We start from the raw sequence: 27,960 nt of genomic DNA, 5'->3' as shown, positions 1-27,960 counted from the left end.
ATGGCTTAGGTGGTGGTTATTCACTCTCCCCTGCTTCATCATTCTCGCCTACTCTTTCTATTTCCCGTCTATATTAATCCCTCGGCCAACTCTTCTCCCTGAATTTCTCTCCGTCAGTTACTCTTAATTCCCAGCCAAAAGCTGGTTCGACTCTTCTGAGGCGAGATTCTGATTTTTCTCCGGATTACTTTACCTCAATTACGTGTTCCATCTTTCCCATGATCGTATCTCAGGGCAACTTCTAGCTTTTCCCTGTGAAAAGATCTTCTTTCTTCCTATCGCCCTTTCTCCCTCTGTCTCTACGTATTTCTCTCAAGAAATACGTGGATCATCACAGCTCTCATGGCGCCGTCTCCACCCTCTTCAACCACCACCGCTTCCTCCTTAACCACCTCATCATCTACCTCTTCCTCACAAACCTCTACAATCTCAGACGAAAGGTGGAGCCCTAAATTCATGGATGATTCCGACCTTTCAGACCTTTCAGAGCTGAGCTCTCCGCCAGCATCCCCTCAATCCCCTCCGAGCTTCATTCCCTCGCCGCCTCCATCTCAAGACGCGGGCGAGTCGTCTAGCGCCGCACGCGGCCAAGACGGCCTCTCCCCGCCAGAAAGAAGCGTCGCGTAGCCACACCAAAAGAGCGAACCACGCAACACCTCGATCTGTCCAGGAATTCAGGACTCAGTTTTGGGGAACAGCAGGCGCAGGTTGATTTACTTGTCAAAACTCTTCGTCGTCACCGCAAGATTGTCGTCATCGCGGGTGCTGGTATCTCCACGTCTGCAGGCAGTATGCACTTCCTTCAGCCTCATGGTGGATGACAGAAGAACAAACACGCTAATTGGCTGATCTATGATTATAGTTCCTGACTTTCGCTCTACTGATGGCCTCTTCAAAACCCTCCAGAAGAAACACAACCTCAAAGCTTCCGGCAAGCTTCTGTTCGACGCTGCTGTCTACCAGGATGAGTCCTTGACCGCCTCCTTTCAGGATATGGTGCGGTCGCTGTCGGAAGAGGCGGCCAAGACCTGCCCGACCGCGTTCCACCACATGCTCGCTCGTCTTTCGCAGGAGAACCGGCTCACACGACTGTACACTCAGAATATCGATGGTATTGAGACATCAATGCCACCTCTGGCAACTCAGGTTCCTCTGAATGTAAAGGCACCCTGGCCGCGCACGATCCAATTGCACGGAAGCCTCGACAAAATGGTCTGCCAAAAGTGCCGTCATCTTCTCGATTTCGACCGCGAAATGTTCAACAGGCCTGACGCTCCTGAATGCCCCGAGTGCTCGAAAAATAATCAATTTCGCATCGAGACCGGACAGCGCAGTCACGGAATTGGCAAGATGCGACCGCGGATTGTGCTGTACAACGAGCACAACCCGGACGAAGAGGCAATTACCTCGGTCATGAACGCAGATATCCGGTCACGGCCAGACGCCCTGATCGTGGTCGGCACCAGTCTGAAAATCCCCGGCGTACGTCGCCTGGTGAAGAGCCTCTGTTCCGTGATCCGCACGCGTCGCAACGGCGTCACCATGTGGATCAACAACGAGCCGCCTGCCGGCAAGGAATTCGAAGACTGCTGGGATTTGATGGTCAAGGGCGACTGTGAAGAAGTGGCGCGGCTCGCTGGTCTGAAACGGTGGGATGACGATTCTGAGGACGTGTTTGACGAGTGCAACTCCTCCGAGGTCGAGCGGGTGAAGAAGGAACAAGGTGCTGTATCCATTGTCATCCGAACGCCGAAGAAGAAGCAGAAGACGCAAACAGGAATTCTTACGCCTTCCTCTAGCCACGACGAGGAGTCAGCAGAACTGCGACACAAGCACCCATCGAACGGTGGCTCTCTCGGTAATCCTGCCAGCCGGGGACGGAGTCTCAAAGACGTGCTCCACAAGGCGAAAGCCGGCGAACCCAAGAAAGCCGCACCGAAAAAGAGTGCGCCCAAGAAGCGTGGCAAGAAAGTCGAGCCTGCGCACAATGCAAAGATCACCGCCTTTAGCAAAGTCACCAAAACCGCGAGGGCAGCGACTGGCGATGCTGGCAAATCCGTCAAACTGGAGAAGGATGATGCGAAACCGATGCACCCACTTCCGCCTGGTGCGGCGCGCAATAACGGGCCTCTCTTCCCTAACCTGGTCGGTAAAGGAAACACTTCTCCGTGCGGTGGCCTCTGGAGCAACCCTGACACGATTTCTCCCAAATCGGTTCCGAAGGGAATGAAGGATCTACTGAATCCGCCAAGTCCATGATGTTTCCGGTTCGCATTTGGCATTTCTGTACTATTATTCTCTAAACTGAGGACGACCGGACGACCGATCCTCATGTTGTTATTCGCGGATACCATTGATAGACTATGTTGCATATTAGGCGTTGGGTATGGGGATGACTTTAAATTCAATGCTGGTCTTGCATTGAAGCTGAATAGTCGATGGATGGTCACGCGGCTGGATTATCCTATATTTCTTGCTGTACACTCTACGGGGTCATGATACTTACTGGACGCATGCGATATGCGGTTGTTGAACACCGGCGTTGGTGATATTTGCTCCTATTCACTTGACAGCTCCGATGAGCTACTGAATCAATAATTCGTGTCAAATGACACGAGTTCATCTGTACACGTGGTGCTCATCAAATCAGTATTCATTGCGTAGTCTGATGTCTCCTCTTAAGCAAAGCATTTCCTGTATCTATCCCAAACCCAGCCCACTCTGCAGCTGCGTCCCAGGCCCCGACTCGTCTTCGCTCTCTGTCTCATCCGCAGCATCAGGATCCATCGTCCGCCTCGGTCGCGAATCGCGATCCAGATCTTCCACCCGATCAATGTCCTCTTCTTGTGTCTCATCTTCATCCTCCTCCTCGTCTTCATCCTCGTCCTCGTCCTCCTCATCTTCATCAACTTCCTCCTCATTCTCCAACGCCTGCTCCTGTTCCTCCTGTGTATCATCGTCGTCTTCCTCCTCCTCCCCAGCCTGAGCACTAGACGGTCCCACCCCCTCAACCCGCTTCACCCTCTTCGCCTCACGCACCGCGCTCTCCTCATCATCTTCCCGCGTTTGCTGCACAGCCCCAGCCTCATCACCACCCCCGACCCAGACTTCCTCCCCTTCCGCTTCCCAGCCTTCATCTCCGTAAACGCCTCCAACTCCTTCTCAAGCCTAGGCTGGAACGCCTCAAACTCCATTTCAGATAACGCGGCGAAGACATCCGCGGGTGTAACCGTCCGTTTGAGCGTCGCCTCGTTCGCGCTAACATTCGTCAATATCAACCCACACCCCGCTTCACCCACAGTGAGCAGGAAAGAAAAGAAAAGGAAGACGTACTGCGAAGCAAGATACGACACAAACACCGTCGCAGCCTTCTGGATAGCTAGCACCGCATCTTTCTGGATGGCTGTGTTGGGGGGTAGGACTGCTTTCGCTAGTCGGAGGGTGAGAGACCGCGGGAGGAGGTAGTCCTATACATTCTCATCATCAGTCATGCTGTAGATTTAGCAAATGGGGGGATTGGTCACAAGTTACCTCGATACTCACGCCCTCGGCGCGAGCTTTAAGCTGCTGCTCTGTTGCTTGGACGTTCTGGACTGGGGAGGTCTGCGTCTGCGGTTGCGGCGAGGGGCCGTCTGTGTCGGTTGGGACGTCGGTGGATTTCCGGGTCGGCATTTTTGCTTGCTTGCTTGCTTCCTTGCTGTTTACCAGTGCATCGAGTGGTTCTGTGAGGTGCTGCTGGTGATTGACGATGGTGGGTTGTCAACTTGAGCTGTGGCTGATAGCTTGAGGTGGATGACACGAAAAGTCCGCGGAGGCGAAGGGTTGGCGCGTGGCGAGCTTTATCTGACTTGAGTTGACCGCTGGCTAGTGTCGACGAAGGTACCTATCTAGGGTACTGCGTGTACCTTTTTGCGTGCTTTGATCTGGTTTGGACAATTTAGGGGGATATTGTGATTATAAAATTCGTTGGAAGACTACTTGGTAGGGAATACTAGTGTGCAGGTATATATATTTTGTGGAATCCTCATCCACCATTGCATAACTATGAAGTTCTCGACCACCTGCCTCGTGAAATTGCCCCGAATCGAATCAAAATAATTCACCAAGCATTTCCCCGTAGAAGGCTTTATAAGTAAGACGGCATGAGCGAGGGCGTTTATGTGAGTTGGGAGGAAGTTGTACCTCGACGGGTTTGCTACAGTACTGAATGTCGAGGATGAGCTAGATGCTCACATGGAAGATATTTATGCAGAGGACTGGTCTACAGATGGCCACTGCAGGATGCTCAGGATGCGGAAGTGATCATGAATGTGGTAGAATCCCAGATATTGTTATCTATCTAACGTACTGTCCAAAGGAAGACTCAAGAACCGGGACAACGCCTTTTTGGTATCCATGAATAACTGAATAAACTGAAGAAAGAAAAGACCGTTCTCGTCGTGCCGCTACTCCGCCATCTCCTCGTCGTCACCCGCGCCATTACCCCAGAGTCCCTCGATCTTGAACTCCGCGGCCCACTCGGTGACAATCTGTTTCGTGTCGACACCCGACTCGACAGGGGCAGTCGAGCCACCCTGGGCAGTCGTCACGACAGAAGGAAGGACGGGAGCGGTGGCCCAACCTTGGATGCGTCCGTCTCTCCAGTCGTTGATCACGGTCATGGCGGCGCTCTCAAGATTTGGGACACCGCCCTTGCCGAGACGACCGCGTTTGCGAGCGACCTGGATCAAGAAGTCGGTGGTCTGATCATTACCCGAGGGGAAGAGCGGCGGGATGTTGTAGAGTTGGAGCATCTTGGACATGAGCTGCTCGGATGACGACAAACGTCTGAGAAGCAGACTGACGGCGGGGATGGGGTCCTCAATCTGCTTGGGAGGGACGGCATTGAGCAGAACCAGGCGAGCATGCTCGTCCTTCTTGTTCTTGCTCTTCTTCTTATCGCTGGAGTTGGGGAAGACAATACCGGGCGAATCAATGAGCTTGAGCTTGCTGTCCAGCTTCACCTGTCTCAGACTGGTGGTCACGCCGGCCTCGGCGCCAGTGGGGCATGCGTTGCTCGACCCTTTGTTGAGACGAGCAGTCAGGGCATTGATGACGGACGACTTGCCCACGTTGGGGTAACCGATGATGCCGACCGAGATCGACCGCTTCAGCTGCTTGTTAGCAGCATAGGACTTGAGGGCGCGGAAGAGCGTCTCCGAGGTGCCCTTGACGGTCAGCTGCTTGTGGTCGAAGGTGTGTGCGTTGGCCGAGCCATTGGCCGCCTTGAGCGGCAGCGTGGGGAAGGATCGTCGCAAGTGCAGCAGCCAGCCCTTGAGCACGGGAGGGGGGACCAGATCGATCTTGTTCAGAATCAAGATCAGTCTCTTGGAGCCTCCATCTGCAGCCATCACTTCACGCTCGACCTCCTTCGACCGGGTGCCTTCCGGATCACGAGCATCGAGCACGTACAAGATCACATCCGCAGCCTCAACGACCTGCTTGAACACCTTGTCGAACGCCCGCCGTGAATTTTCTTTCGAGATGGGTTGTGAGACAAGCTCGGGGATATTCTCGCCCAGCGTAGCGCCGCCTTCTTCCTCGTCTTCGTCCATGCCTTCCACATCATCATCATCCTCGTCGTCCTCGTCCATTTCGTCATCCTCATCACTCTCATCACTGTGTTCGTCCTCATACTCGGCGGCCCGCGCACGGGCAGAGGCAAGCAGAGCAGCCATGGGATTTGACGAGTCAAGATCATCCTCATCCATGTCCTCATCAATCTCATCATCGTCGATCATAGCGTTGGGGACAGATTCTCCATCCTGTGACTGCTCTTTCTCGGCCATTCGTCGAGCACGTGCTTCCTCCTTGAGACGCTGTTGCTCCTCCGCCTTCAGTCTTTTCTTTTCCTCGATCTCATGAAGAATCTTGTCCTTGAATGGGAACAGATTGGGGATACCGGGATCCTTCTTGACCTTGGAGCGCCATTCGGGGTTCTATCAAAAAGACGTCAGTCTCCTTCATCAATGTCGCGGACTACAAGAAGCAATTACCTGCTTCGCAAGCTTTCTCGCCTTCCGTTGCTTCGCCGCCGCAGCTTTCTCAATCTTGTGTCGTAGGCGGACGGGCTTCCGCTTCGAATTCTTGCCTGTACTCGGCAGTCAGCGACCATATCCATTAATTTCATGAATTGAAATCATACCGAAGTTATTCTTGACCATCTTGACAGACTACAGACACAGCCCGTCTGAAAATACACTCAGCAAAGAGGAAGACAAAAGTTCTCCAGATAAGCGGCCCAGATCCTCTTCAGATATTTTTTTGCAAACTTGGGCGACGCCAAGATTTCACCGCGCTAAGATAACCGGACTATCTCTTGTGCCGGTCCGCGGCCCTGGAAAACACCGGGTTGGCGGGGTTTGGAGTCGATATAGATATCCTCCTCCATAGAGGTGCTATCATTTGTACAGAATCTTCCCGACTTCGTTGTGTTGTATAGTCTTTCGTTATAGATTGGACAGTTGCTTACAATTGACGCATTGCGAGCGCCTCTAATTTATTATCACTTTCTCTCAAGTGTTATCTACCAACTCCCAGCTCATCATGGCCCATTCCGAAGGCTCATTTTCTGCCCCTCCACAAGTCCACACTTTCGATGGACTCTTGTCCGATTTCGATGGAACAATAGTTGACTCGACGGATGGTTAGTTCATCACAGATTATGTTGCGGTATCTCTCTAACGACATATCCGCGAACAGCGATCGTCAAGCACTGGCACAAGTAAGTCAGATAAACAACTACCTACGACCCTGTATCTAAGTACGGTCAGAATCGGCGCCGAGCTAGGCGTAGACCCCAAGGCCATCCTCGCTACATCCCACGGCCGAAGAAGTATCGATGTCATCAAGCTGTATGACCCCTCCAAGGCCAACTGGGAATGTAAGTACTCGCCCTAGGTTTTCTACCAACCATCGACCCGGCACCCAGGCTGACAGCCTGGACCAACAGACGTCAGCTACATTGAGGGCCGCATCCCCAAAGAATACGGCTCCGACGCCGTCGAGATCCCCGGCGCCAGAACCTTCCTCAACGCGCTGGACGAGTCGGGTGCGCGCTGGGGCGTGGTGACGTCCGGTACACGCGCTCTCGTCGACGGCTGGCTGGGTGTCCTCAACCTCACACATCCCAAGGTGCTGGTCGTCGCGGAGGACGTCGAGCTGGGCAAACCCGATCCCCGGTGCTACCTGCTTGGCCGGTCACGGCTGGACCTGGAGCACTCCTCGTCCCTGGTGGTGCTGGAAGACGCGCCCTCGGGTATCCGGGCGGGCAAGGCCGCCGGATTCAAGGTGATTGCGCTGACGACGACGCACACTCTCGAGCAGTGTCGGGAGGCCGGGGCGGATTGGATTGTGGAGGACTTGAGGAGCATTTCAGTGAAGGGTGTCGAGGACGGGAAGCTCCAGTTGGAAATCAGGAATGCGTTCCAATAAAGGGTGAACAGGAGGGGCAAAGACCTCGCAGGGAGTCCAATAGAGGGGTCAATGGTCTAGTCTTTTGTCAATCTTTTTCTGCTTTGTATATAGAATGGTTTAGAGAGTAAATACTATAGAAAGATAGTACGGTACTTACAAATATTCACCACTTGGGATGAAAATATCTTTGCCGCCAGCTTTAAGTGTCTGACTAATATGACAGGTAGGTACTAACTTATTGTGCCAGAACCCATGCCTTGCATCGCACTAAGCAGAGATGCTGTGCCATTCGTGAATCAGCCAAAGAAGCCCCAATGACAAATTCATCATCCTTGATGAACGGTTCTAGTGAAGCCAAACCATTTGAACCTTGAAACTCTACTCTCGGAGATCATCCACCGAGTACCTAGCCGAACGGACCGATCTGGGATCGGTTTACACCGTATGAGCCTATATTGGCTGTTGGCCGAGAAACAAACACAAAAATCCGGTAGAAAAGAGCCCTGAACCCCTTCCTAACACTCTGATCAGCTTGAGATCCACTATAAACCCACCAACTCCTGGCGGTGAAGACCTTGCGTTATGGGGTCTGTCGGACGATTCTCGGACCAAGTACAGTAGTATTGCTCATAGTGTTAGATTCACCTCTGCTGAGAGGACGCTCACCGCGATGGCAGACTCTTCACCGCTTCACGATCATGCTCTCGGTCTGATATGTCTCAAGCGAGCAGATGGAAACTGCTCACTTCCATAAGATAACTAGAACAGACAGCGCTAGCGCCTATCTAGATAACAGAGGCATGAAGCTGGAGCTCTGCCAGAGTAAGCTTGCAGCTGCAGGTATGTACAGCATTCATCGGCATGCTCACCGACACCCTGAAGCCCAAGAAGAGCTCATGGAGAAGACAGGACGGGCTGCGAGCGACAGCTCATTGCATGAACGGGGTTGCAGCATGCAGATGGATCAAAATCCAAGTTAGATCCCGCATCTAGGCTTGTCTGTGGCTTGTTGTAGCTTCTTTTGCCGTTCGAAATAGTTTCCACACGAGCGGACTGCAGTAAAGGAGTCGATAGAAGGAGGCAATCGAGTTCTGGAAACTGGGGAGTCGATCGGTCTTGGCCGTCCTAGTGTCAGAATTCTGATATGTATCATTTCACCCGTTTCTTCCGCAACGAGAGATCGAAAAGTGGCGTTTTAACTCAGAAACTGGGTCTGATATGGCATGCAAGGGGTAGGAAGGTCTTTCCAGGCTCTGAGATTGTGGATACCTCTTGCTTCCACTTTCCTTGTTCGTTCTGATTATGAATGTATCATGCTGAGACGGCTTGAGGTTTGAACAACTGGCAGCTGTGGCAGTTGCGCTAAGAGCAAGACGGATTGAGTTTCAAACCGCAGCTCCTGGAGATGTGAGTTGCAGGTAGAAGTGTTCGGCTGAGAAGCACAATTGTGGTGCATTGTCCGTTCTGGTAAACGTGCTTCTAGTATGGCACCAATGCTCAACGGGCGCATGGTAGCCGTTTCGACAACATTGAAGCATCTATTGATCTTCTCGAGAACAAAAAGTACGCGCCATCAGGCGGAGGCCAGTAGCGGGTCCCCCTGACTGAAGGTATCGGACCTTTTTTCGCCATCACAAGCCGTACTATTGTGCTGAATGACAAATTGCTGTCAATATAAATGAGGTCCTTGGGCTAGAACCGAGCAAGATCCCGAGCGTGGCTGATACCGGAGTCACCGCCACAGAGTAGTTGAATGTTTTTGTGGCGCTGCAAGTCAGAGCTGAATGAGAAGGAATGATCGGCAAAGTGAGTACTGGATAGGACTAGTCGAGTACTTTCGTGGGTGATACAGGACTTTTACCTCAGGTACCTCCGCATGTACCCTGGTATTGTTAACTTCCAAGGAAGCTCCAGCTGGCGCATCATGACCGTAATTACAGAAAAACGAGGTCGCTGTAATACGGAGTTACAGAATGGAGCCCGATGCATGGGAATCCTGGGATCGTCATGACAGTACGGAGTGAGTGATCGAGTCACTGGCTTAAGGGGGGTGGAGTCTCTAAACTGTGAGTCCGTGACTCGCCCTTTAGATACAGGAGGATCCCCAGTGCCAAGTCAACCTTATGCCAGGACAGGGATATGATAGTGCTGTGATGCGATTGCTGATCACCTGGAGTTCCTGAACCCCGTCCCCAGGCCCTGCTCTTACCGATTTGGTCCTAGCCATCGAAGAGGATCTGTGTGAACTTCAGGAAAGCCTCACCTTGATGGACCGTGAGCAACCGCTGATCAGTGATCACCTTATGATCGACTCGGAAAATATTCTCCCCCATTGTCCGGTGGTGCTAGTCAAGTTCTCAATATTTCAAATCCCTCTCTCGGGTGACAACGGCTTCCTTCAGGTCCAATCAAGGCCTGAGAGATGTTCTTGAACGCAGTCTGTGCGATTGCATCAGACCTGCCTGCGGATCAAACGAGGACTCCAAGAGTCAATGCCTGCCCTGTGATCCTCGTTTGACCATTTTCGACAAGCGCATAACTTAATTTTTGGAAAACAGGTTGTGGTGATCAACAATTCGCTGCTGATTAGCCCAAAAGGTGCCGTATTTCTTCTTACCGAGGATCCTCTGCTGTCTTTCCAGTCTACACTAAGGATATAAGATGTCCTACCTCTGCATATTCACACAGAGTACACGTGAACGCCATCTGGGTTGGCTGTAATTCGTTCGAAGCCCACCTGAGACTGTCTATCGCAATTGCTGACTTCTGGATTAACTGCATGATGCAAGCTCCGAAAGTGGCACTAAAAGCCGAGAACGAGGCGATTGTCTCAGTGAAAGGGACTCGAAATTCTGGGATGGGTGCCAGAATTACGCACTCCATGTTCTAACTCTGTCAACGGATAATCACCAGCAGCGTAACTGAAACGGCTGTCAGAAGCTCAAACCCTCACCTATTGGTGAGAGGACCGAGTACTCTTTTGGCATTGAAAACCAGCAGTCCAGCACAACAGACAAAGCGTGGTAGACGAATGAGGATACATATGATACATCGCGTAAAGCACGCCCCCTAGCATGCTCTAACATGGACTCGGGCTTGAGGATCTGGTTTCACCTTTTTAGACTCTTACAGCTGCATGGGGGGAGCTCTTTAGAATAGCTACCTCGTGACTTCAAGCAGGGCACTTCAGACTGCATCATGAGTCGCGGGGAGTTGAGATATGGACAACCACCGCATTGACAATAGCCACAGAACCAGGAACCCGGGAAACAGCAAATGAAAGCCTGATCGGCCCAGCATTAGGTACGAGACAACAATCTTGGGCGCTGCATGTGCAAATGCGAGCATTGGAGCAAAGGGGAATAGCGGACGAGAGCTGGTGTACAGATCCCGGGCACTGATCGTCGGGATCTGTCGACTATTGATGTTAGCCAGATTAGTGGGTCCTAGCTGACTCGCCTTTCAGCCCTTTCAGCGGCTCATAGTCTGTTGTCGGCTTGCAGGATGGAGCTCGCTCTTCGACTTGAGGCAGAATAAGAATAATATGCTTACGAAAGGATTAGCAACCACATGCAAAGGCATGACAGAAGCGCCAAAAGCTCAGAGCGCCGAAACCTGCGTCGACTGCTTGGGTGGTACTGCAAAAGAAGGTTCAGAACAGCAGCACTACCTTACTAATCACAGCCAGCACTCTTGCGTTGGGCTCAAGAGTGTGCAAGACCTGTCGTCGAAGAAATACGAAGTAGAAAGTACAGTAACAAAGATCCCTTCTGGAAAAATAGGCACAGACTGTTCTTCCATTTGGCCGGAAGATTGGGCTGTCCGATGATCTCCTCCGCATGGCCCGTAAACCATGTGAGAAAGACGTAAGGTAAGGACTAGTAAATCGAGTCATAGCTTCGTCTCATGCTTAATACAGTCAAGAAGGCCTTTCCAAACAAGGTGAGATAACCCAGGTCCCGAAGGGTTTCGGGAGCCAGGACAGCCTGGAGATGGACGCCCTAATAACTTACCATACAGTAACAACAATACCTCCGGAGGAGAATGAAACTTTGGGCAATCCCAAGATGGGGCCTGCTGGTGGGGGCGACGGTCCGCAAGTGCTAACCAGATCCAGAATATGTACATCCCAAGTGTGAGGACTGAGCCCATCAGAATCCACAGAGCTTGATCACAGGGCTCTCTAACATGGACAGATCGTCCAATGAGAGGTTGTCATCAGTCCAGCAAGACACCACGCCCACCTAAGACAAACAGGCAACAGCAATTCTGAAGACGTGGTGACGGTGGTGGTTTCCCATCAGTGGAGGCTTGGACGCAAATCCCATCTATGAATATGATAGCATCTCCAAATGCTTATGTAGAGTACTGGACACGGTATTTGTCATGCTAATGTTGCAACTTGCCACGAGCATGATCGTCATGACTTCAAGTAGGAATATTCGTTGAGAGCCATATGGGCGTTACCCTAGGTGCTTAGTTCCCTGGATAAGCACACCCCTGGGACTCCCTAAAAGCTAAATCGGGCTTCAATGGCGCTAATGCAGGAACTGACGAAGTATAATGGGAATCATCAGGGTAAGCCGTAGGGCCCTGGCTCATGGGGATCCCTCAGAGTGCTGGATACAATGGCATATTCTCGTTCGACCTCGAGATACAGACTATTGTACGTACAATTTGTCATCGCAGAGTGTGCAAAAATAGACTTCCCCGCTGAGGCGGTTTCAAAGCGACACATTGTTTCAACATGCTATCAGAGATTTACGCAATAAAGTTGTGCTGCTGAAGTAGGGGCTGATCAGTGCTAATGGACAATGGGTTGCTTTCGGGGAGGACTGGAGAAAAGCTGTGGTTCAGTTCTGCCGGAAGCATGCAAATCACGCTGTTAGAGCGCTGTGGGATAACTGCTAACCAACGGCCGAGCTGTGAAACCTCATGCTACTTTGCATTCTACTGGGATGATTGTGCTTCTGCAGCATGGACAATGTACATGACTGGCCAGTGGCAACAAGCAGTGTGATGATCTCAAGGCTAACTTGGATCTGCTCTACCTTCTCTGATCCCATCTTATCACAATGCACACCAGAAAAAGCAAGACAGAAGGACTGCCCAACTAGCACACTACGATCCACAGTGCATATGGAATTGGTCGGAAGATGGAGAGTCCCCAGATTCTACCAGATTTTCTCAGTTTTAACTTTTCCTTGAATTGTTTGTATCTTACTCATTTTAGCCAGGTACAGTAGTCTTTTTGAAAGTCTCCTGCCCGAACCCCAAGATAGGTACTGCGTACGGATTGATTGCGCCCAGGCCGCCACCCCCTTGAACCGCACGGGAGGAAGCATCAGTAGACTTCGGCGGCTCGACTGTTATGACGTTGTACGGTACCTGATACGATACCGTCCATGGTACCAGTACGATCTACAGGTCCCCGCTAATCTACGTTCGGACAGAAAAATACATGGTACCTAATCAGGTAATCTGTGTACTTCTCCGCTACATAGGTCAGACCTTCAGTGACTCGGATAAATGAGATAAAGATGATAGGATTTTGGTCAGAAAAAGGAGCCTGTAGATTAGGACGCCTATTGTGTGTCAGTAATCTTGAAATATGAGGATACGAACCTCCTAACAATACCATAACCAAGTAAGGTGACAGGGAGAGTACCTTACCTCTGCGTATTGATGGACCAAGCGGGAGGCGTAAAAAGTTCCCCGATCACCCAAGCAGGCGGTAAATACGGCACTGGTACCAGACCAACTCAATCCAGCGGCCGAAACCTCGCAGTTCCGGGCAGGCCACCATCCAATCACATCACTTCCCTCCACACCTCCTGCTCTCCTCTGCGTCAGTCCATCAAGTCCCAACTCCACTCTGCATCCTTTTCCCTTTTTCCCCCCAAAAATAATTTATGTTCCTCAGTTGAGGTTAACCTCATCTCATCTGTCCATCTGTCTATACTCATTTGGCTGTCAATCCTTCTTCTCCGCCGTCCCTTTTTCCGTTTTGTCTCCTCTCTGTCTTTCTGAGTCTCTCCCCTTTCCATTTCAGGACCTTCTTTTTGTTTTCTTTTTCCTATTTCCCTTTTAGCTAATACAGTCACTCATTCAGCTCTCTGTCGTTCCCTTCTTTTTCCTTTTCTGTGCATTGTCTATTATATCACCTGCCTTCCGGCTGCCAACTATACATACTGTCATTCATTTATCTTCCCTCTCGCATCCGTGGAGTTCCACTGTCCATACATATACTAGTACAAGTACCACACCCACCACCAGCTATCAGTCACTCTCTTCGTCCACGACACTCTCCAGGTTGCATCAGTCCTGTACATGCAGCAATCCTTGACATCTGTTCCCACTTCGATGAATTGAAGATTTACTCCGGTCTTGCAGCCATCACTTCTCTACCGTCGACCCCTATCAGACCATTGACACCTCCCCTATTCGAGCATCCTAACTTTCACCAATACCTCCGACATGAACTACCTACACCACCCATACGCCTTCGGCGGTCATAGTGCAGTTCAATTCGATCAATCCATAGCCTACGACCCTGCCATGGCACACCATGCCATGGTGCACCCCATGGATGGCTACCTATACCCTCACCCACCATACGAGATGGTTGACTACTACCATCAACCGATCATGGACTACGAAGAATACGCGGAGAATCTGTCCCGTCCGAGGTTGACCAAAGAACAAGTGGAGACGCTCGAGGCTCAATTTCAGGCTCACCCCAAGCCCAGCAGCAATGTGAAGCGTCAATTGGCCGCTCAGACAAATCTGAGCTTGCCTCGAGTTGCTGTTAGTTGTCACTCAAGAAGAATGCAATATGTGACATGCGCTGACTCCGAACAGAATTGGTTCCAAAACCGACGAGCAAAGGCAAAGCAGCAAAAGAGACAGGAGGAGTTTGAGAGAATGCAAAAGGCCAAAGCAGAGGCCGAGGAAGCTGTTCGGAATAAGGCCGACAGCGCGGACGACACGTCTGACTCAAACCAAAGCGATAAGACGCCAAAGGAGGAGACCGATAAAGCTAACGATACCAAGAAATCGGAGTCGGACGTGTCAGGCGAACAAAAGAAGACCTCTACTTCATCTCGATCGAAGCATCAGAAGACAAGGAGTGAGTCGGCTCGAGAGGCCACTTTCGCCTCGTTGCAGAGAGCTCTCAACGCTGCCGTGGCGGCTCGTGAGCACTACGGCAGCGAGTGCGAGCAGGATCGAAATGACGACAACAGTGTTGGAGGATCTGTCTCCCCCACGCCGTTCCCCCTGAGCGCTCGGGCCAATGACCATGATGACTCGGAAAGCGCACACAGTGCTATCAACACCCCTTTCTCAGCATGGGAGAGTGGCAAAGATTCTTCAGCTTCCTGGACCTCTCAGAACGCTCAGGAGCCTTTCGGATATACTGGCTTGGCCACACCTTCATTTCCCCAGACGGAAAGTTCGCTGCAGCATGTCAGTCAAGGTGAAGAGTGGGCGAGCCAATTGGCGATGTCGGCCGAATCGCTGCCCAGCCACCGTGCATCCATGGATGTTGGTTCCTCGTCATACGGAACCATCCATTACACGGTCAAGCCGGAGCTGTCAAGGCCAGGCTCGTCCGAAGACCTCGCCAGCACCTTGCAGGGCATTGGAATCGACACTAGTGGCTCGCCTCATGGCTTGTCGCAGCTGACTGGCCGGTCTTCATGGAAAGACGCTGGAAAGGAGCTCGACCTTGCTGCGCGGAGAAAACGACCAAGGCCGGCGGCCATTGGCACATCGCGGTCTAGCTCGATGCTGGCCGGGTCGTCTGCCATGTCACCGACCATGCGCCTGCCGAACGGCGTTGGTCACGCGGTGAGACAGTCCAAATCCGCACAGTGTCTCGGCTCGCGGTACGCTGGCGTCAGAAAGGCGTCGGCCGCTCAGCGGTCGCCTTTCAACCTGGCAACCTTTGCCGAGGCGGGCACTTTGAATAGCAAGGCCGAGATGTCAGGCATGCTGCAACCTACTGTCACAAACGGTGGGTTGGCTCCACCAACGCCGCTGACTCCGGAGGATCTTCACCACTTGCTTCCAGCCACTCCGTCGGACGGGGGTACTGCCTGTCGGCGCAACCGACCAGCCACCTGTTCCCCACGACTCAGCCCATGCAGATCAACATCGCGTCTCCTCCGGCTACTCCTCTGGCAGTAGACATGATGTCGTCGTATTCCTACCATGGCGTCGCTCCGCCAATGTCCGCCCCTGCCCACTACACGACCTTTCCCGACTATTCCTCTTGTGACGGGGCCCCTTTGACGGGGCGGAGCTGGGCTGACACTACATCAATGGCTCCGTCGGAACAATCGTTCGCCGCCCGCTGCCAGATGGAGATGCCATCTGTGACTTACGAGCAGGCTGTCGATCCGACTAGTGCAACTGCAGATGTGGGCATGTTCTCGTCCAAAAATATCGACATGCACATGTCGACAGGAGCGCCGGCCGAGGATGCGAGGCCCACTGAGTTTCAGATTCAAGAGTTCCCTGAACAGCAAGAGATCCACCGATTTGTTGCTCAGCAGCTTCCATCGCACAAACCCAAGGCCTACACATTCGCCGCCAATTCTACGCCACACAATTTTCAGAACTGAGCGACCATCTTCTGAATTTCCTGTTTCAATATTGATATCCACATGGAGCTTTATACATACCTGGGGCCTGTTGTTTATACTCGGAGCATTTCTGCATTATACTGCTGGTGTCTTGGGCTCTTCACTTCATTTGTCTATCGAGCTGAGCTTAGGGCTCGCCTTTTCTGTCGATACGTTTGGATTGCATCTGTTTGAAGCGACTGGTTATACATACTTGGAGGATATGACTTCTACCTTACCATCTTTACCCTAATACATAATATGATGAGGTTACTCACGTTCAATCAACTTCAGTACTGTCCAAGGAGTGGACTCTGATCAAGCCACAGTTCATACAAGTAAAGTAGCCTTCCATATCTAGACTAATCTCCGACTTTCCGACCGTCGAATCACAACGATAGCCAACCACCAATGGTATTATCCACATGAGAATGCGTCCCAAACCCCCGACCTTTATCCACTAGGCTAGCGACGCACGTGCCGGAGTGGTAGGTAGTAGGCATAGAAGCCGCGCAACTCGCAATATAGCGATATTATTGATCAATCTAGTTTACGATATTTGTGGTCGGCCATTGCTAGAGTATAAAGATGGCGATGACCGTCTGTACATCCGCATCTACATCAGCATCAGCTCGTGAATTGCAAACGTGCATCACAAGATGAAGTGCGCAATTAGTCTCGTCGCTCTCGGCCTCGCCGCGACAGCACAAGCAGCTTACTACGAGTACACCACGGTACCGGGGTATTTCCTCCAAGACGAGGCCAGCACCGACCCCTCAACTTTTGACTACGTATGCCTCGTCCCCCCCCCTCTTCAAGCTTACCCGAACTTAGTTAACTGAAGATTGACGGACAGACAGCCAACAACTTCGGCCTGATCGACCGCACCTACGACACGGACAATGAGAACACCAAACTCACGCAATGGCAACGCTTCTACAACCACATCCACTCGCTGAACAAGCACGCCCCCATAAGACAGAATACAAGGTTTTCTTCTTCGGCCGCCACGGCGAGGGATATCATAATGCCGCCGAGAGTCGTTATGGTACTCCTGCTTGGAATGTATACGTCCCTTTCCCCTCCTCCCCTTATCCCCCCGTCCAAATACGCATACACCACAGAAAAAAAACTAACGAAAAAAAAAAAGTGCTACTGGTCCCTCCTAGACGGCAACGGCACCGTAACCTGGTCCGACGCAGACCTCACCCCCTCCGGAATCGCGCAAGCCCAAACCGCCCACGACTTCTGGGCTTCCCTGATTGCCAGAGACGGAATGCATACGCCCGACGCGTACTTCGTCAGTCCGCTGACGCGCGCTCTGCGGACGGCGAATATCACGTTCTCGGACCTAGCCTTACCCAAGGGGGAGGCTGCGGCGTTCCGGCCGCTGGTTATGGAGGGGCTGCGCGAGGGGATCAGTCTGCATACGTGTGATCATCGCCGGAGTAGGTCTTATATTACGGGGTTGTTCCCCGGGTGGGAGATTGAGGAGGGGTTTAGCGAGGAGGACGAGTTGTGGAATGGGGTTACGGGCGAGACGAGCGCGGCGCAGGATGTGCGGAGTAAGAGTGCGCTGGATGAGATGTTTGAGCGGACGGATCCCAAGGCCTTGTTTGTGAGTGTGACGGCGCACTCGGGCGAGATTGCCAGTCTGCTGCGGGTGCTTGGGCATCGGGCGTTTTCGCTCAAGACCGGCGCGGTGATCCCTGTGTTGGTCAAGGCGAAGAAGTCCTCGAATAAGTGTGCGCCTGAACCGACCACGGTCTCCTGGACTACTTCGGCGCATTGTACGGCGCCGCCGGTTACGTCGGTTACGGCGTGTGTGTGTGCGTCGTCTGCGGCGCCGGTCACCACGCCTTTGGCCACGGGGTTTCAACTAAATTAGGAGTGATGATCGGTGACTACAAGGGATGAGATGTAATATGTTAATCAATGTAATTGCTACACACTCTTCCTACAAACACGCTTTGGGGGTAGTAATATCAAATTGGTTCCCCGACTATAGACACAACAATCATCGCAGGGACCGGTATGCCAGAAGGAGAGATGACACCGACAAGTCAATAGGCACAGTGCATAGAGTAGAGTGGGCATGGCATAAAATTCATGCATGACAAAGAAGCAGACAGAAACGCAACCGAAGACATACGTGCAACCAACCAGTCCATCTATGAGAACATTGAAGCACAGATCCATGCCACATGCAAACGAACCTCTTCACCCTAGATAAAACACCCAGAGAATTTGCATAGAAATCACAAGACTAGATACACAACGCAATCGGGTATAACGGCGGGTATAAAAAAAGGAAATGCGCAGATTATCATTAAATAAGATTTCAGGCCGGAAAAAAGGATGGGAGAAATGATCAATACCTTCGCCGGCGCCTCGTGTCCATGAACGCCAAGTCTGCAAAACGCCCGGCCATGAATATATTCCCCTTGCACTGTCGTTCTCGGGTGCATTCTCCCGAAATTGTGCGTATGTTCGTCTCTTTAACTAATAACCCGACCATCCTCCTAGGGGAGTTCCGCCTTGGCCTGGCTGTGGGTGACCTGGTTGCATCGGCCCACCGGGAGTAGAGGGCCAGCCGGGCATAGCACCTGGGTTCATCCCCATGGCCATTCCTGCCTGCTGAGGGTTTCCAGCCATAAACTGTTGACCTCCGGGGCCTTGGGTAGAAGGGTACATGCCTCTGGCGGCTGCGACAGCGTACGGACTGGCGGCTCCGCCTGGATAGCCCATGGACGCCATGGCTTGTTGCTGCGGCGCCTGCGGATGATGCATCTGGTACGCCTGCTGCATCTGACCCACAGACGGGCGGTGTTGCGTGCGAGGCGACTGCGAGGGGTGATGCTGACCCTGAACAGCGTGGCCCATAGGCGAGGGAGATTGCTGTGGAGCATGCATTTGGGCTGCATACTGTGGCATTCCACCCCCTTGCGGGCCACCGGCGGACATGGGCGATTGTTGCGGCGGCGGAGGCGGCTGACCCCACATTTGCTGCTGTTGCGCCGGGTACCCATATGGTCCGGTTGGCTGCGGCGTGCCCCCGGACATAGCAGGGTTCGAACGCTGATGCATCAGGTTGGGCCGAACCGCGGGCATGGGCTGGATGGGAGACTGCGCAATAGGGCCCTGCTGGTGTCCTGTAGGCGCTTGGAAGGCGGCCTGACCGGCCATCATCGGCGCCTGGTTGGGAAGAATCGCCTGCGGCTGCGTCGAGCTGATCAGGCCCGCCGACGCCATCTGAGGCGATTGCAAGGGCTGGGAGACCGACGCGGTGGCGTCCAACTGCCCGGGCTGCGACAGATCCGTGGTCTCGGGGACCTCGCGCTGGCTGGAGTAAAACTCCTCCAGGCCCTTCTGACGGAAACTGCGCTGGTTGCTCAGAATCTTGTTGAAGTCGGCCGTGTGCGAGGCGTGGTTGAGGATTTCGGCAGCCGAGCTGGGCTGCGATCGGTCTTGGTACGGCTGGCCCGTGATCTCCTGGCGCGCACGAGGCATGCTGTTGTACTCCCTCAGCCGGGGATCGTCGGTGGTGGTGGCCATGTGGATCATCGGCAGAGAAGCCAGCGAGCTCGAGGACGGGCCCCGACCGGCAAGCCATGAGGCATGGCCTCGAGCGCATTGCTGTAGATGACGTCGCCATGGGTGAGGGTCGGCAACAGATTCGCAGCATTGGCTGCTTCCGCGGCGGCGGCGTCTCGAGCCTTGCCGGCCCCCGGTCGTTTTTCACCGGCCAGGTCATCCTCGGTGAAACCCTGCTTTCGCGCCTTGCTTTCCCAGTAATCGTCGCGCACACGCCGTCCATTCACGATGACCCTGCTGCCGAACTGACGAAAGATCGACTTGGCCGAGACAATGGCAATCTGGCGCGACCGATACGAGTACGGCAGGACGTCCTGCTGGATGAGGTCGTCTTTTTCGATTTGCGATGCGATGATCTTGTGCAGAGACCGGTTCTTGTTGAACAGCAGGTACGAGTCTCGATACCCAAGCACCCGTGCGCATTCGGTCGCCAGCATGAACAGCTTATTTCCACGGAGCGGCACACGGAATGTCCGACATTTGAACTCACGGCCGCCTTGGGGGTAACCCATGGCGTCCACCTTCTTCTCGCCAGCCTCATCAAACTCCTTGGGGATATACTCATCGCCTTCTTCGTTGAGCTGGTCGGTGGTGTGATCTCTGACCGTCGGGAGCGCCTTCACTACGGCGGCTTTGGTGGGGGTCGCCTTTTCCGGGGGAGATGCCTGCGGCGGCGACACGTTCACACTGGTCTGCCGTGGAAGCGACTGCGACTGCATTCGGGGAGTCTGCACGCTCGCACTCCCAGGCGATTGTTGACTCTGACTGTCGTTGGGCCGTTGCGTCTTGGGAGGACGTCCTCGTTTTCGCCGACCCTGTTCATCTATTTACGATCAATAGTTAGCATCAGTATCATCAAGAGATGCGTGAATGTATAACAGAGAAAACGCGACGAAGCCGCTCGACAGTCTCGCACGGCACCTTGACCGTGAAACATGCGACGCGCACATACCGTCATCATGGTCACCATCCGCGCGCGAGTTTGCGCGTTGATCGGGGGTGCGACTGCGCTTGATGCCACGAGGGGGATTTAGGCCTGCGGGGGTAGCTATTGATGTTGGACCTGCTGGCGCTGAGTCTCCCAAGGAAGGTGAGGGAAGAACAGCGGCGACTAGCAAAAGGCCGTCAGTTTGGAGGCTGTCGCAAAGGACGAAGTATAGTATAAATAAACCACGACCTCCGTGATAAGCGACAGTGGGGATCTTGATATGCAAGAGCTAGCATGTAGGGAGGCTGGCAGATATAAAAAAATAAAGGGATAGCATACCGGAATTATTCAGAGCAGCAGGATTGATGGTTCCCGACCCATCGACAAGCTCGCCTCCGATGCCATTCATCGGGGCGGGGACGGAAGTGTGGGAGGTGCCATACATGGCGGGCCAAGGAAGGACGGGGGAAGGCAAAGTTTGATGACGGCTGTCAGCAGGGCCGTGGGCGCGTCAGCGAAACGCGAGCGAGAGGTGTTGAGAACCCACAGTGACGGGACAGGATGGGCGGAAGTGAGTTGGCAAGCGCAGCTGCAGTGGGATGGAAAGAAAGGAAGAAGGAGAGACTGCCACGACACAAGTTGATCCTTGACTGGGATGTGGGAGATCACGACGCGCATGCAGTTGATGATGGAATCATGGACTGGATTGGGGAGGGGAAGCAGTTAGTTCAGTTTTTGGTTGGTGGTTGGTGATCGCAGTGAGTGGTCAGTGGTGTGGCAGAGACAGCGGGATCAGCAGGAAAAAGGTTGCAGATTCAGATGATACAGGTACTGTAAGGTATGGTACTGATAGCAGGTACCTTTGATATGGTGCAGTTTGAAAGAACAGTGAGAGAGAAGAGCAGTATGATAGAGGTAAGGTAAGGTAAGAAGGGCAAAAGGCAAGGCGGTGAACTGATTCGGAAACGGAACTGTGGCTGGAGAGGACACCGCCACAGGAGGCTGAGGCTGATCAGGCAGGAAACTGACTGGGTCCTCCCAAGGTTCCTTGCCTGCAGAAAGCGGCGGCACCCAGTCAAGCGCCAGGGAAACGCGATAAGGTGGCCCAGGATATCCGAGTTAGGCTTGACTTGGAAAGGGAAAAACAAACCCGATGCAATAAGAAATAGCTAGCGGTAGTAAACAGTTTGATTGATAGGGAAGAACGCGCGCCACCAGCCGATGGAGTCAATCAGTGGGTACACGGAGCAACAGCCAGTGTGACGATAAACTGCCTGGGTGCATAAAAGAAAAGCAGGTAAGGTAGGGAGCATGGGGTATGTGTATTGTACCAGTGTATTATTCGAGAATATGTGCAGCGAATGCGATAGACGAGGATTAAACGCGTGATGGACAGATAGACAGATTGATCGGTACGAGCTCGATAGATTATCCTGGTGGAAATAAGACGTACCTCAAAAAGGACAAGTCAGACAGAGCGAGACACCTTCGCGGGTGGAGTGGGGAAGAAAGTAAGCACAGAGATGAAAGTTTACCCAGCAGGAGCCGATGTGATGAAGGAATAATAATATGCCTTAGGTATATTACTTTAGTCAGTCAATAATTTCTGACTTCTGCCTGGGCGTATGGACTGTAAGGAGCATCAATGTATGGAGAAGGGGGAGGGGTAAGTTACGTCCATGGCGATATCTCAGACACGAATTGGGCCAGTTGACCAACGGTGGAGGGGGCACCTGGCGGGAGGCGGCGCCACAAGGCCTCTGATTGGCGGCTGGCCCTCGGATCACAGTCCAACCGGGTGAATCCGTGGTCGCTGCAAACAGGAAGATGCAAGTTGCAAGAATAAATAGGTATGCAAATTATCTCAGTGATTTTGGGAGTTCATTCACCAAGTAACCCTGATATAATTCTATCTCCGAGAAGAAGAAGGAGATTATGACGACATTGGGCCATGTCAACGGGCTCTCCTGCAGAGCCCACGCGAACACTGAAAAATGTAACCAGGCTAGAATTTCTCGGATAGCGCGGACAGATTTGAGCCATGAGACAAAAGAGACAGAACATGACTATTGACTATCCTTTGGGATACTACTCAGGTAGAAGAGACAAGGTCTTTCTTGCAAGATCCCACCAATGAAATCCCTGGAATGCTTCTGCAGTTCTAGCCATAGTCAAGGGTATTGTGCAGTAGTCTGCCGCCAGCAAGATTACGAAGCATCAAGCGATATGGACGGAAGAGCGAATCAGGATCAAGATGATTCACTAGTCACAAGGTATCTGATATCAGGGTAGTATCTTGGTATCTTCAGATCCTGTCGCATTTGCCTAATAATAGCCGAGACATTATGCGACGGACATTACTATTCTCCATACCCTTCAGAAACAGCGAGCAAGTCCAGTCCCTACGCTGGATAGGAGGAATGGAGATAGCCTCTTGAGTGGGCATCTTGAAATCTGCCTGAAGGTCTCGGTCACTAGTGCCATGGTACCAGATGCTGTCGGTGTCGTCAAAGTATGTTGACAAATCAGCTCAAGAATGTCGGCAGTGCTATTGTTCTTATCTGATGGGCGGAAGCATTGTCAATAGTTCCAGATCTCTCTGGTCAAAGACCAATAGACAGTGCCTCTGTGGAGTGGTAGCCGAATGAGCCCGGATAATACCCCGAAGAAGAGTACAATAGCATAGTATTCTAGCCGACAAGCGATCGTCAGCATGGATGGAGTATTTCATGGCGTCATTCTGTACTCGCGCAAGATCTCGCGCCTTTCCATTTCAGGCCCAATCACAAGACAATGCTGCGCATTCAGTCCAGGTTTGAGAACCGATCCATTTCTGTTCCATCTCCTTCACTGTTCCCTCGCTATCAGGCCCAGGTGTTTTTTGAGGTATGGCGTACTTAATGCCACCAGAGAAAATAGGCGCATAAAATCTACCAGCACTAGAGGTGCAAGAGCAAGAAATAGAGTTGAGGACGTGCAACTCAATGTAGCAGCGTCTAGCGGACATGCAGCGTATAGCTGCACATCCCCAGTGCTACCTAAGCTTTGGTGATCTCTTCCATCCTCTCAGCCACTCGGCTCCCAACCCTGATTCATTCCTGACTCGCCTCGTGGGCTATCAAATCAAGTATCCAAGCACTGCCCACTCCACCCCGGTTCAGGCATCCTAGAGTGGCAGATGACCTGCGGAATCATCGGCATTAGACTTTGGCGTAGTCTTGTAGAGGGTCACTTGAGCGGGAACTAGAGTCGATCAGGGCCGTGCACGCATACTCACATTCCAAACTTGTCTCACCTTGATGACAGCTGTGCCACCTGCCGTTTGCCTCTTTCTCTGAATAGACGGTCCTCATCTTCATTCGATAGTCTTGCCGGCAATGGAGCTTGGACAGTTCGCTGTGAGTCGAAAAATGATGGAGTTTGATTAGCGTGTCGATTCTCTAGGAGGGCTCCTACTCGGGTGGGTGTTATTCTCTGTGGCGTAGATGCTTTCAGGCATCGCTCAGGAGATTGACCAGATATTGCGAGGCAGACATGCATGTCATTCGAAAATAGATCTAACATTGGGCCGCTTTCGAGCGTTTGGTGAGTCATGTTCTTCGGATCTGCGTCAAGACCCGAACTGCCTCTCTCGACAAATCTGAGCAATTTGTCCGATAAAGACACAGATTGATCGACTAGCCTCGCATTCAAGAAGGTGAAAACAGACACCCCCGTAGGAGTATCAAAAAGTAGATATTGCCATAAGCACGAACAACGGGCCACGCCAGCAATGACTTGTCAATCCATTTGATAGAATGAAGTCCTTGCATCAAGCAGGAGAAGGTTCGCTCGGAGTACACACCACCCACAGCGCTGGCAACTATTCCAGAGTAACCTGACGGCAGTGGCTGCAGGAGTGCGTTGTTGTATGCTATTGCCAGTGAAGAGGAACTCGCTGGGAGCCAAGACAGTGGATGACTGCCCTTTAGGATTGAAGTCAGCGTACTGCAATTGGTATCATTCATGGAACCAATCAGTATGGGGTAACCTACCTACTTGATTCCAGTCACAGCTGTTGCCTTGCGCATTGGCCAGCCGAGTCAAGCAGTAACCCTACCGCCGAGTACGCGGCGAGGTTGCCTCCCACAGCGAAGCCTGGCATGGGCGGCAGACTGAGAAATCTAACCATTGGTAAAATTGGTTGAGCGCACTCAAACCAATGAGGTAAAAGGGTGTCAAGACAAGCCATTTCTAGCTAGTAGAAATGATGGTGCAGCAGATATCCAACATAACTTAAGAAGTTATCCGTTGAGTGGCATTCCATGTGCTTCTCACTATGAGAACTTCACGGTCTGTACGAAGCCTGGTACTCGGTTAAGAATGTCATTCGTAGACGACTCAAAAGCAGGATTCAATTGAGACCAATGACTCTGCGATAACAACCTGCCTCAAATGCAATATAACACCAACTATATTTCAGTTTGTGGCCAACCTTACCTCGAACCAACCACAGTTCATCCATAATATCAATGTGTCTGGGACAGTGGCGTTCAGGGTTGTATTCGAAAATAAACTCACGGCCAAGCTGCGGCCCAAACTTTATTTCGCGTATACATCTCCATACTGATAGCCTCTCTCTCTTGTCTCGATAGGCAGCCTCTGGTTGAGTCGGTCCGAAAGCAAGTAACCAGAGTTTTGATTGGGAGCCATTGATGGGATTTCATGTTATGATGATTCATGACAGATGGGGCAAGGGCTTTTTAGGTGAGAAACCATCAATTATCTGCCGTTGCTCTTGCCAGAATGTATGACCATATGATTCGATCGATCGACCTGAATGCGAATTACTAAGGTAGATAACAGTTGGAGTCTGGAGTACGTACCTCAGTCTCCAGAGTTCACCAGGCCTCATTCTCGAGTCAATGACTAATGACTACGATCTTTCCGCAGAAATCCTAACTACGCAGTCTTAGGGTTTTGGACTCGACAACCCTCAAGAGTGCCAAAATTTGATATACACTCCTTGACAGAATTGGGGGTTTCATTTTTCATTTTCATTTTCTGAAGAAAATAACCTAGAGTAACTGTGATAAGATACTTGCCTTATGCAGAAATTATGTTGCTTAGATGATGCTATAATAGGCAATTCGGTCTATGCGCAGATGGAAGAGAATAACCCCACAAAGTACAGCCAATGATCATCATATCATGTGGTTCTCGCTACCCCACTGGTGTACGTACCTTACTTTAGGGGTCCACTGGAAAAACCCACACAGTCCACAGTCGATTTCTAAACAGACACAAATAGAACAATTAACCAAATAGACCATTTAACAATCATTTCATATTTGGTAAATACATCAAAACCAACTACCTTGATATAGTCCGTACAACATATTATGATATTACGAATGAAGATCAGTACTCCGCATTTCACGACGCCAATCCCGACTGCAGAACAGGTTTGCTCTTCTTGCAGTTGCAGGGGGCCAGAGTCCAGATGCCCAGACCTGCTGCATCCTTGTTATCTGACTGGTTGCTGGGCGAGAGAGTAAAAGGTTCCATGGATGGCCGAGCCCTTGCAGACCCACCGGTTGGTCAGCTGCCAAACTTGATTTTGCGGTGGAGAAGACAGCGCCTACAGAAGAGAAGAGGCCAAGAGGGTCTCCTCTCCATCTCCGGTGTTCGAGAAGAAAATCTTTCCCGGGTAACCGCTGAGAGCTGGTCACGCAATTTCTGATTGACTCGCTAGAACAAGCTGAACAACACGAAAAATGGTAACTGTGGAACACTGTTCCAAAATATTAGCATATCATATTAATTTCAATGACTGTTATATTCTAATATGATCACTAGATTATCAAGAAGGAGACTGTTACTCTTGGTGATCAGTGGTCTAGACTCTAGGATCAACCACACGCAGAATTTTGCCTGCCTTAGTCCCTTTGTTAGTCCACCCAGCTTCGATAGTGACCTCCGGCTTAACTGATTTGGGTCTCCCGGGCGAGTGTATAAATCTTTGTCCCTCCGGCACTCCTCGCCCCTCGGCTGCCCCCTCGACTCTCTCTGTTCTTTTCTCTCTCTCTTCCCCCGGTGTCTCTCTCCAGATCACCTCCATCCTCCTCAAGAAGCTCTCAAGTGTGTCACTATCGTGATTCATCATCTTCCCAATTAGGACAATCGCCATCGCCACTCCTCCCATGACATCACCTGATCTGTTACACTGACGCGTATCGCCATACACTCGACATCATCCCGGCCGGGAAATCAAGGAATCGAGGAATCATCATACGATTTCCTTCCTTATCATATTTGACCTGAGCATCTACTCTCTCCATCCACTTCAATCAACAATCAAATCCATAATACAAATGGCTGTCACACTATCAACCACTCCCTCCATGAACAAGCGCTGGCCTCCCCTGGCCGACAAGACCTCCCTCCCCTACAGGCTCACCACCCTCTCCAAGCAAAAACTCGCCCGCGAGGCCACCGCGCCCGACCCGAATATCAGACGATGCCTCGGCCACTTTCGCCTCCACTGCACGTCCATGGAATGGGCTCAGCGGGATATGACCTCTCGCATCAACTCCTTTGATCTCGATTCCGACTCGGAAGACGAGGAGGAGATACATGACGATGAGGTTCCAGAGGTGCCTGCTCCAGAGGTGGTGGAGCGTCTTGTCGAGAAGGCCAGCACTGTTACCGTCGCTGAACCCGCCGCTAAAGAGGAGACGACGCTCCATGTGAGCTTTGAAGTCGTATCAAGCGTCCCAGCCTCTGCTCCTACTCCCTCGACACCAACAACAACAACGACAACAACGACAACAACAACAACAGAACAAGAAAAAGAAAGCCTCCTAGAAAAAGGCCGCAGTTGTCTGGAAAAGACAGTCCAGATGAAACATTTCTGGCCTGCCCATGGGCCCTGTCTACCTGTTCGCATCGCCGGGTAACCGGTTCTCATCATCATCACTCTTCTATATACACTCTACTCTTTCGACACCGACGAACGGGAAACAAAAGTTTTCTGTCACTCTCCCATCTTAATACACTACAACACTATAATCACGAAGTTACGACGTTACGACACTCTTTTCAGTTACAAAAACGGGGAAGCAGGCAAGCATTAGGCGCAGCATACCTCTTGACGAGGATCTGGCGGAGTTGGACCGGGTTCTGTATCTATTAACCATGCATTACTGGCATCTGTCTTACAGGGTATATAATAATATAAAAATCATAAACCAACAGACTCTCTTTTCTCTACTTCGTACTTTTCTCACTCTGTCAAGCCGAAAAATCACCCAACCCTGCGAGTCATACTCGTAGGTACTCATCCGAATACCCGGCTCCATCCAGCCAAGAACCTAG

At 51.8% G+C, this 27,960-nt stretch overlaps 9 protein-coding genes across 9 annotated transcripts; 5 read left to right on the top strand and 4 right to left on the bottom strand.

Moving 5' to 3' along the window:
* Nucleotides 1-342: 342 nt before the first annotated feature.
* Nucleotides 343-2,592, top strand: P174DRAFT_512488 (putative SIR2 family histone deacetylase (Hst4); the record flags this gene model as incomplete). Its single annotated transcript, XM_024831883.1, has 3 exons — nucleotides 343-618; nucleotides 642-789; nucleotides 863-2,592. The coding sequence occupies 3 exons, from the start codon at nucleotides 343-345 to the stop codon at nucleotides 2,257-2,259; spliced, it is 1,821 nt and encodes a 606-aa protein (XP_024682912.1). The 3' UTR covers nucleotides 2,260-2,592.
* Nucleotides 2,593-2,635: 43 nt separating this feature from the next.
* Nucleotides 2,636-3,953, bottom strand: cbfA (putative CBF/NF-Y family transcription factor). The gene is made up of 4 exons (XM_024827360.1): nucleotides 3,532-3,953; nucleotides 3,334-3,467; nucleotides 3,096-3,258; nucleotides 2,636-3,069 (listed from the first exon to the last, which is right to left on the bottom strand). Exons 1-4 carry the CDS (start codon nucleotides 3,670-3,672, stop codon nucleotides 2,701-2,703), a joined length of 807 nt encoding a protein of 268 aa, XP_024682911.1. The 5' UTR covers nucleotides 3,673-3,953; the 3' UTR covers nucleotides 2,636-2,700.
* A 339-nt stretch (nucleotides 3,954-4,292) lies between these two features.
* Nucleotides 4,293-6,274, bottom strand: P174DRAFT_389496 (putative GTP binding protein). Its single transcript, XM_024823450.1, has 3 exons — nucleotides 6,185-6,274; nucleotides 6,036-6,130; nucleotides 4,293-5,978 (listed from the first exon to the last, which is right to left on the bottom strand). The coding sequence occupies exons 1-3, from the start codon at nucleotides 6,201-6,203 to the stop codon at nucleotides 4,446-4,448; spliced, it is 1,647 nt and encodes a 548-aa protein (XP_024682910.1). The 5' UTR covers nucleotides 6,204-6,274; the 3' UTR covers nucleotides 4,293-4,445.
* A 220-nt stretch (nucleotides 6,275-6,494) lies between these two features.
* On the top strand, nucleotides 6,495-7,630 carry P174DRAFT_441599 (HAD family hydrolase). The gene is made up of 4 exons (XM_024827359.1): nucleotides 6,495-6,685; nucleotides 6,742-6,763; nucleotides 6,813-6,922; nucleotides 6,992-7,630. Exons 1-4 carry the CDS (start codon nucleotides 6,586-6,588, stop codon nucleotides 7,471-7,473), a joined length of 714 nt encoding a protein of 237 aa, XP_024682909.1. The 5' UTR covers nucleotides 6,495-6,585; the 3' UTR covers nucleotides 7,474-7,630.
* A 6,302-nt stretch (nucleotides 7,631-13,932) lies between these two features.
* Nucleotides 13,933-16,082, top strand: P174DRAFT_420861 (putative homeobox transcription factor; the record flags this gene model as incomplete). The annotated part of the gene is made up of 3 exons (XM_024824907.1): nucleotides 13,933-14,262; nucleotides 14,317-15,476; nucleotides 15,530-16,082. 3 exons carry the CDS (start codon nucleotides 13,933-13,935, stop codon nucleotides 16,080-16,082), a joined length of 2,043 nt encoding a protein of 680 aa, XP_024682908.1.
* A 553-nt stretch (nucleotides 16,083-16,635) lies between these two features.
* On the top strand, nucleotides 16,636-18,030 carry P174DRAFT_441594 (histidine phosphatase family protein). Its single transcript, XM_024827358.1, has 4 exons — nucleotides 16,636-16,873; nucleotides 16,939-17,072; nucleotides 17,123-17,147; nucleotides 17,233-18,030. Exons 1-4 carry the CDS (start codon nucleotides 16,742-16,744, stop codon nucleotides 17,968-17,970), a joined length of 1,029 nt encoding a protein of 342 aa, XP_024682907.1. The 5' UTR covers nucleotides 16,636-16,741; the 3' UTR covers nucleotides 17,971-18,030.
* Nucleotides 18,031-18,206: 176 nt separating this feature from the next.
* On the bottom strand, nucleotides 18,207-21,019 carry P174DRAFT_441592 (putative nuclear localization protein). The gene is made up of 4 exons (XM_024827357.1): nucleotides 20,944-21,019; nucleotides 20,629-20,634; nucleotides 19,685-20,389; nucleotides 18,207-19,601 (listed from the first exon to the last, which is right to left on the bottom strand). The coding sequence occupies exons 2-4, from the start codon at nucleotides 20,632-20,634 to the stop codon at nucleotides 18,585-18,587; spliced, it is 1,728 nt and encodes a 575-aa protein (XP_024682906.1). The 5' UTR covers nucleotides 20,944-21,019; the 3' UTR covers nucleotides 18,207-18,584.
* A 2,726-nt stretch (nucleotides 21,020-23,745) lies between these two features.
* On the bottom strand, nucleotides 23,746-24,356 carry P174DRAFT_178605 (uncharacterized protein). The gene is made up of 2 exons (XM_024821248.1): nucleotides 23,882-24,356; nucleotides 23,746-23,821 (listed from the first exon to the last, which is right to left on the bottom strand). The coding sequence occupies exon 1, from the start codon at nucleotides 24,196-24,198 to the stop codon at nucleotides 23,896-23,898; it is 303 nt and encodes a 100-aa protein (XP_024682905.1). The 5' UTR covers nucleotides 24,199-24,356; the 3' UTR covers nucleotides 23,746-23,821; nucleotides 23,882-23,895.
* A 2,601-nt stretch (nucleotides 24,357-26,957) lies between these two features.
* On the top strand, nucleotides 26,958-27,542 carry P174DRAFT_460392 (uncharacterized protein; the record flags this gene model as incomplete). Its single annotated transcript, XM_024829879.1, has 1 exon — nucleotides 26,958-27,542. One exon carries the CDS (start codon nucleotides 26,958-26,960, stop codon nucleotides 27,540-27,542), a length of 585 nt encoding a protein of 194 aa, XP_024682904.1.
* Between the last annotated feature and the right edge of the window lie 418 nt (nucleotides 27,543-27,960).

The sequence above is a fragment of the Aspergillus novofumigatus genome (genome assembly GCF_002847465.1).
Source record: "Aspergillus novofumigatus IBT 16806 chromosome Unknown P174scaffold_4, whole genome shotgun sequence".
Classification (NCBI taxonomy): domain Eukaryota; kingdom Fungi; phylum Ascomycota; class Eurotiomycetes; order Eurotiales; family Aspergillaceae; genus Aspergillus; species Aspergillus novofumigatus.
The sequence above is the reverse complement of the archived record's forward strand: the minus strand, read 5'-3'. Positions and strand labels throughout refer to the sequence as shown.

Excerpts from the sequence above, each read along its gene's own strand:
- cbfA (XM_024827360.1), bottom strand. The coding sequence starts at position 3,672 with ATGCCGACCCGGAAATCCACCGACGTCCCAACCGACACAGACGGCCCC. Across the intron at positions 3,468-3,531 it reads CCGAGGGCGTGAGTATCGAG|GACTACCTCCTCCCGCGGTC; the intron begins GTAACTTGTGAC and ends GAGAATGTATAG. Across the intron at positions 3,070-3,095 it reads GGAGGAAGTCTGGGTCGGGG|CAAACGCGGGAAGATGATGA; the intron begins GTGGTGATGAGG and ends GGGGCTGTGCAG.
- P174DRAFT_389496 (XM_024823450.1), bottom strand. Across the intron at positions 5,979-6,035 it reads CGAGAAAGCTTGCGAAGCAG|AACCCCGAATGGCGCTCCAA; the intron begins GTAATTGCTTCT and ends TCTTTTTGATAG.
- P174DRAFT_441599 (XM_024827359.1), top strand. The coding sequence starts at position 6,586 with ATGGCCCATTCCGAAGGCTCATTTTCTGCCCCTCCACAAGTCCACACT. Across the intron at positions 6,686-6,741 it reads AATAGTTGACTCGACGGATG|CGATCGTCAAGCACTGGCAC; the intron begins GTTAGTTCATCA and ends ATCCGCGAACAG. Across the intron at positions 6,764-6,812 it reads ATCGTCAAGCACTGGCACAA|AATCGGCGCCGAGCTAGGCG; the intron begins GTAAGTCAGATA and ends AAGTACGGTCAG.
- P174DRAFT_441594 (XM_024827358.1), top strand. The coding sequence starts at position 16,742 with ATGAAGTGCGCAATTAGTCTCGTCGCTCTCGGCCTCGCCGCGACAGCA. Across the intron at positions 16,874-16,938 it reads ACCCCTCAACTTTTGACTAC|ACAGCCAACAACTTCGGCCT; the intron begins GTATGCCTCGTC and ends ATTGACGGACAG. Across the intron at positions 17,148-17,232 it reads ATGGTACTCCTGCTTGGAAT|TGCTACTGGTCCCTCCTAGA; the intron begins GTATACGTCCCT and ends AAAAAAAAAAAG.
- P174DRAFT_441592 (XM_024827357.1), bottom strand. Across the intron at positions 19,602-19,684 it reads CCATGCCTCATGGCTTGCCG|TACAACAGCATGCCTCGTGC; the intron begins GTCGGGGCCCGT and ends CGGCTGAGGGAG.
- P174DRAFT_178605 (XM_024821248.1), bottom strand. The coding sequence starts at position 24,198 with ATGACTCACCAAACGCTCGAAAGCGGCCCAATGTTAGATCTATTTTCG.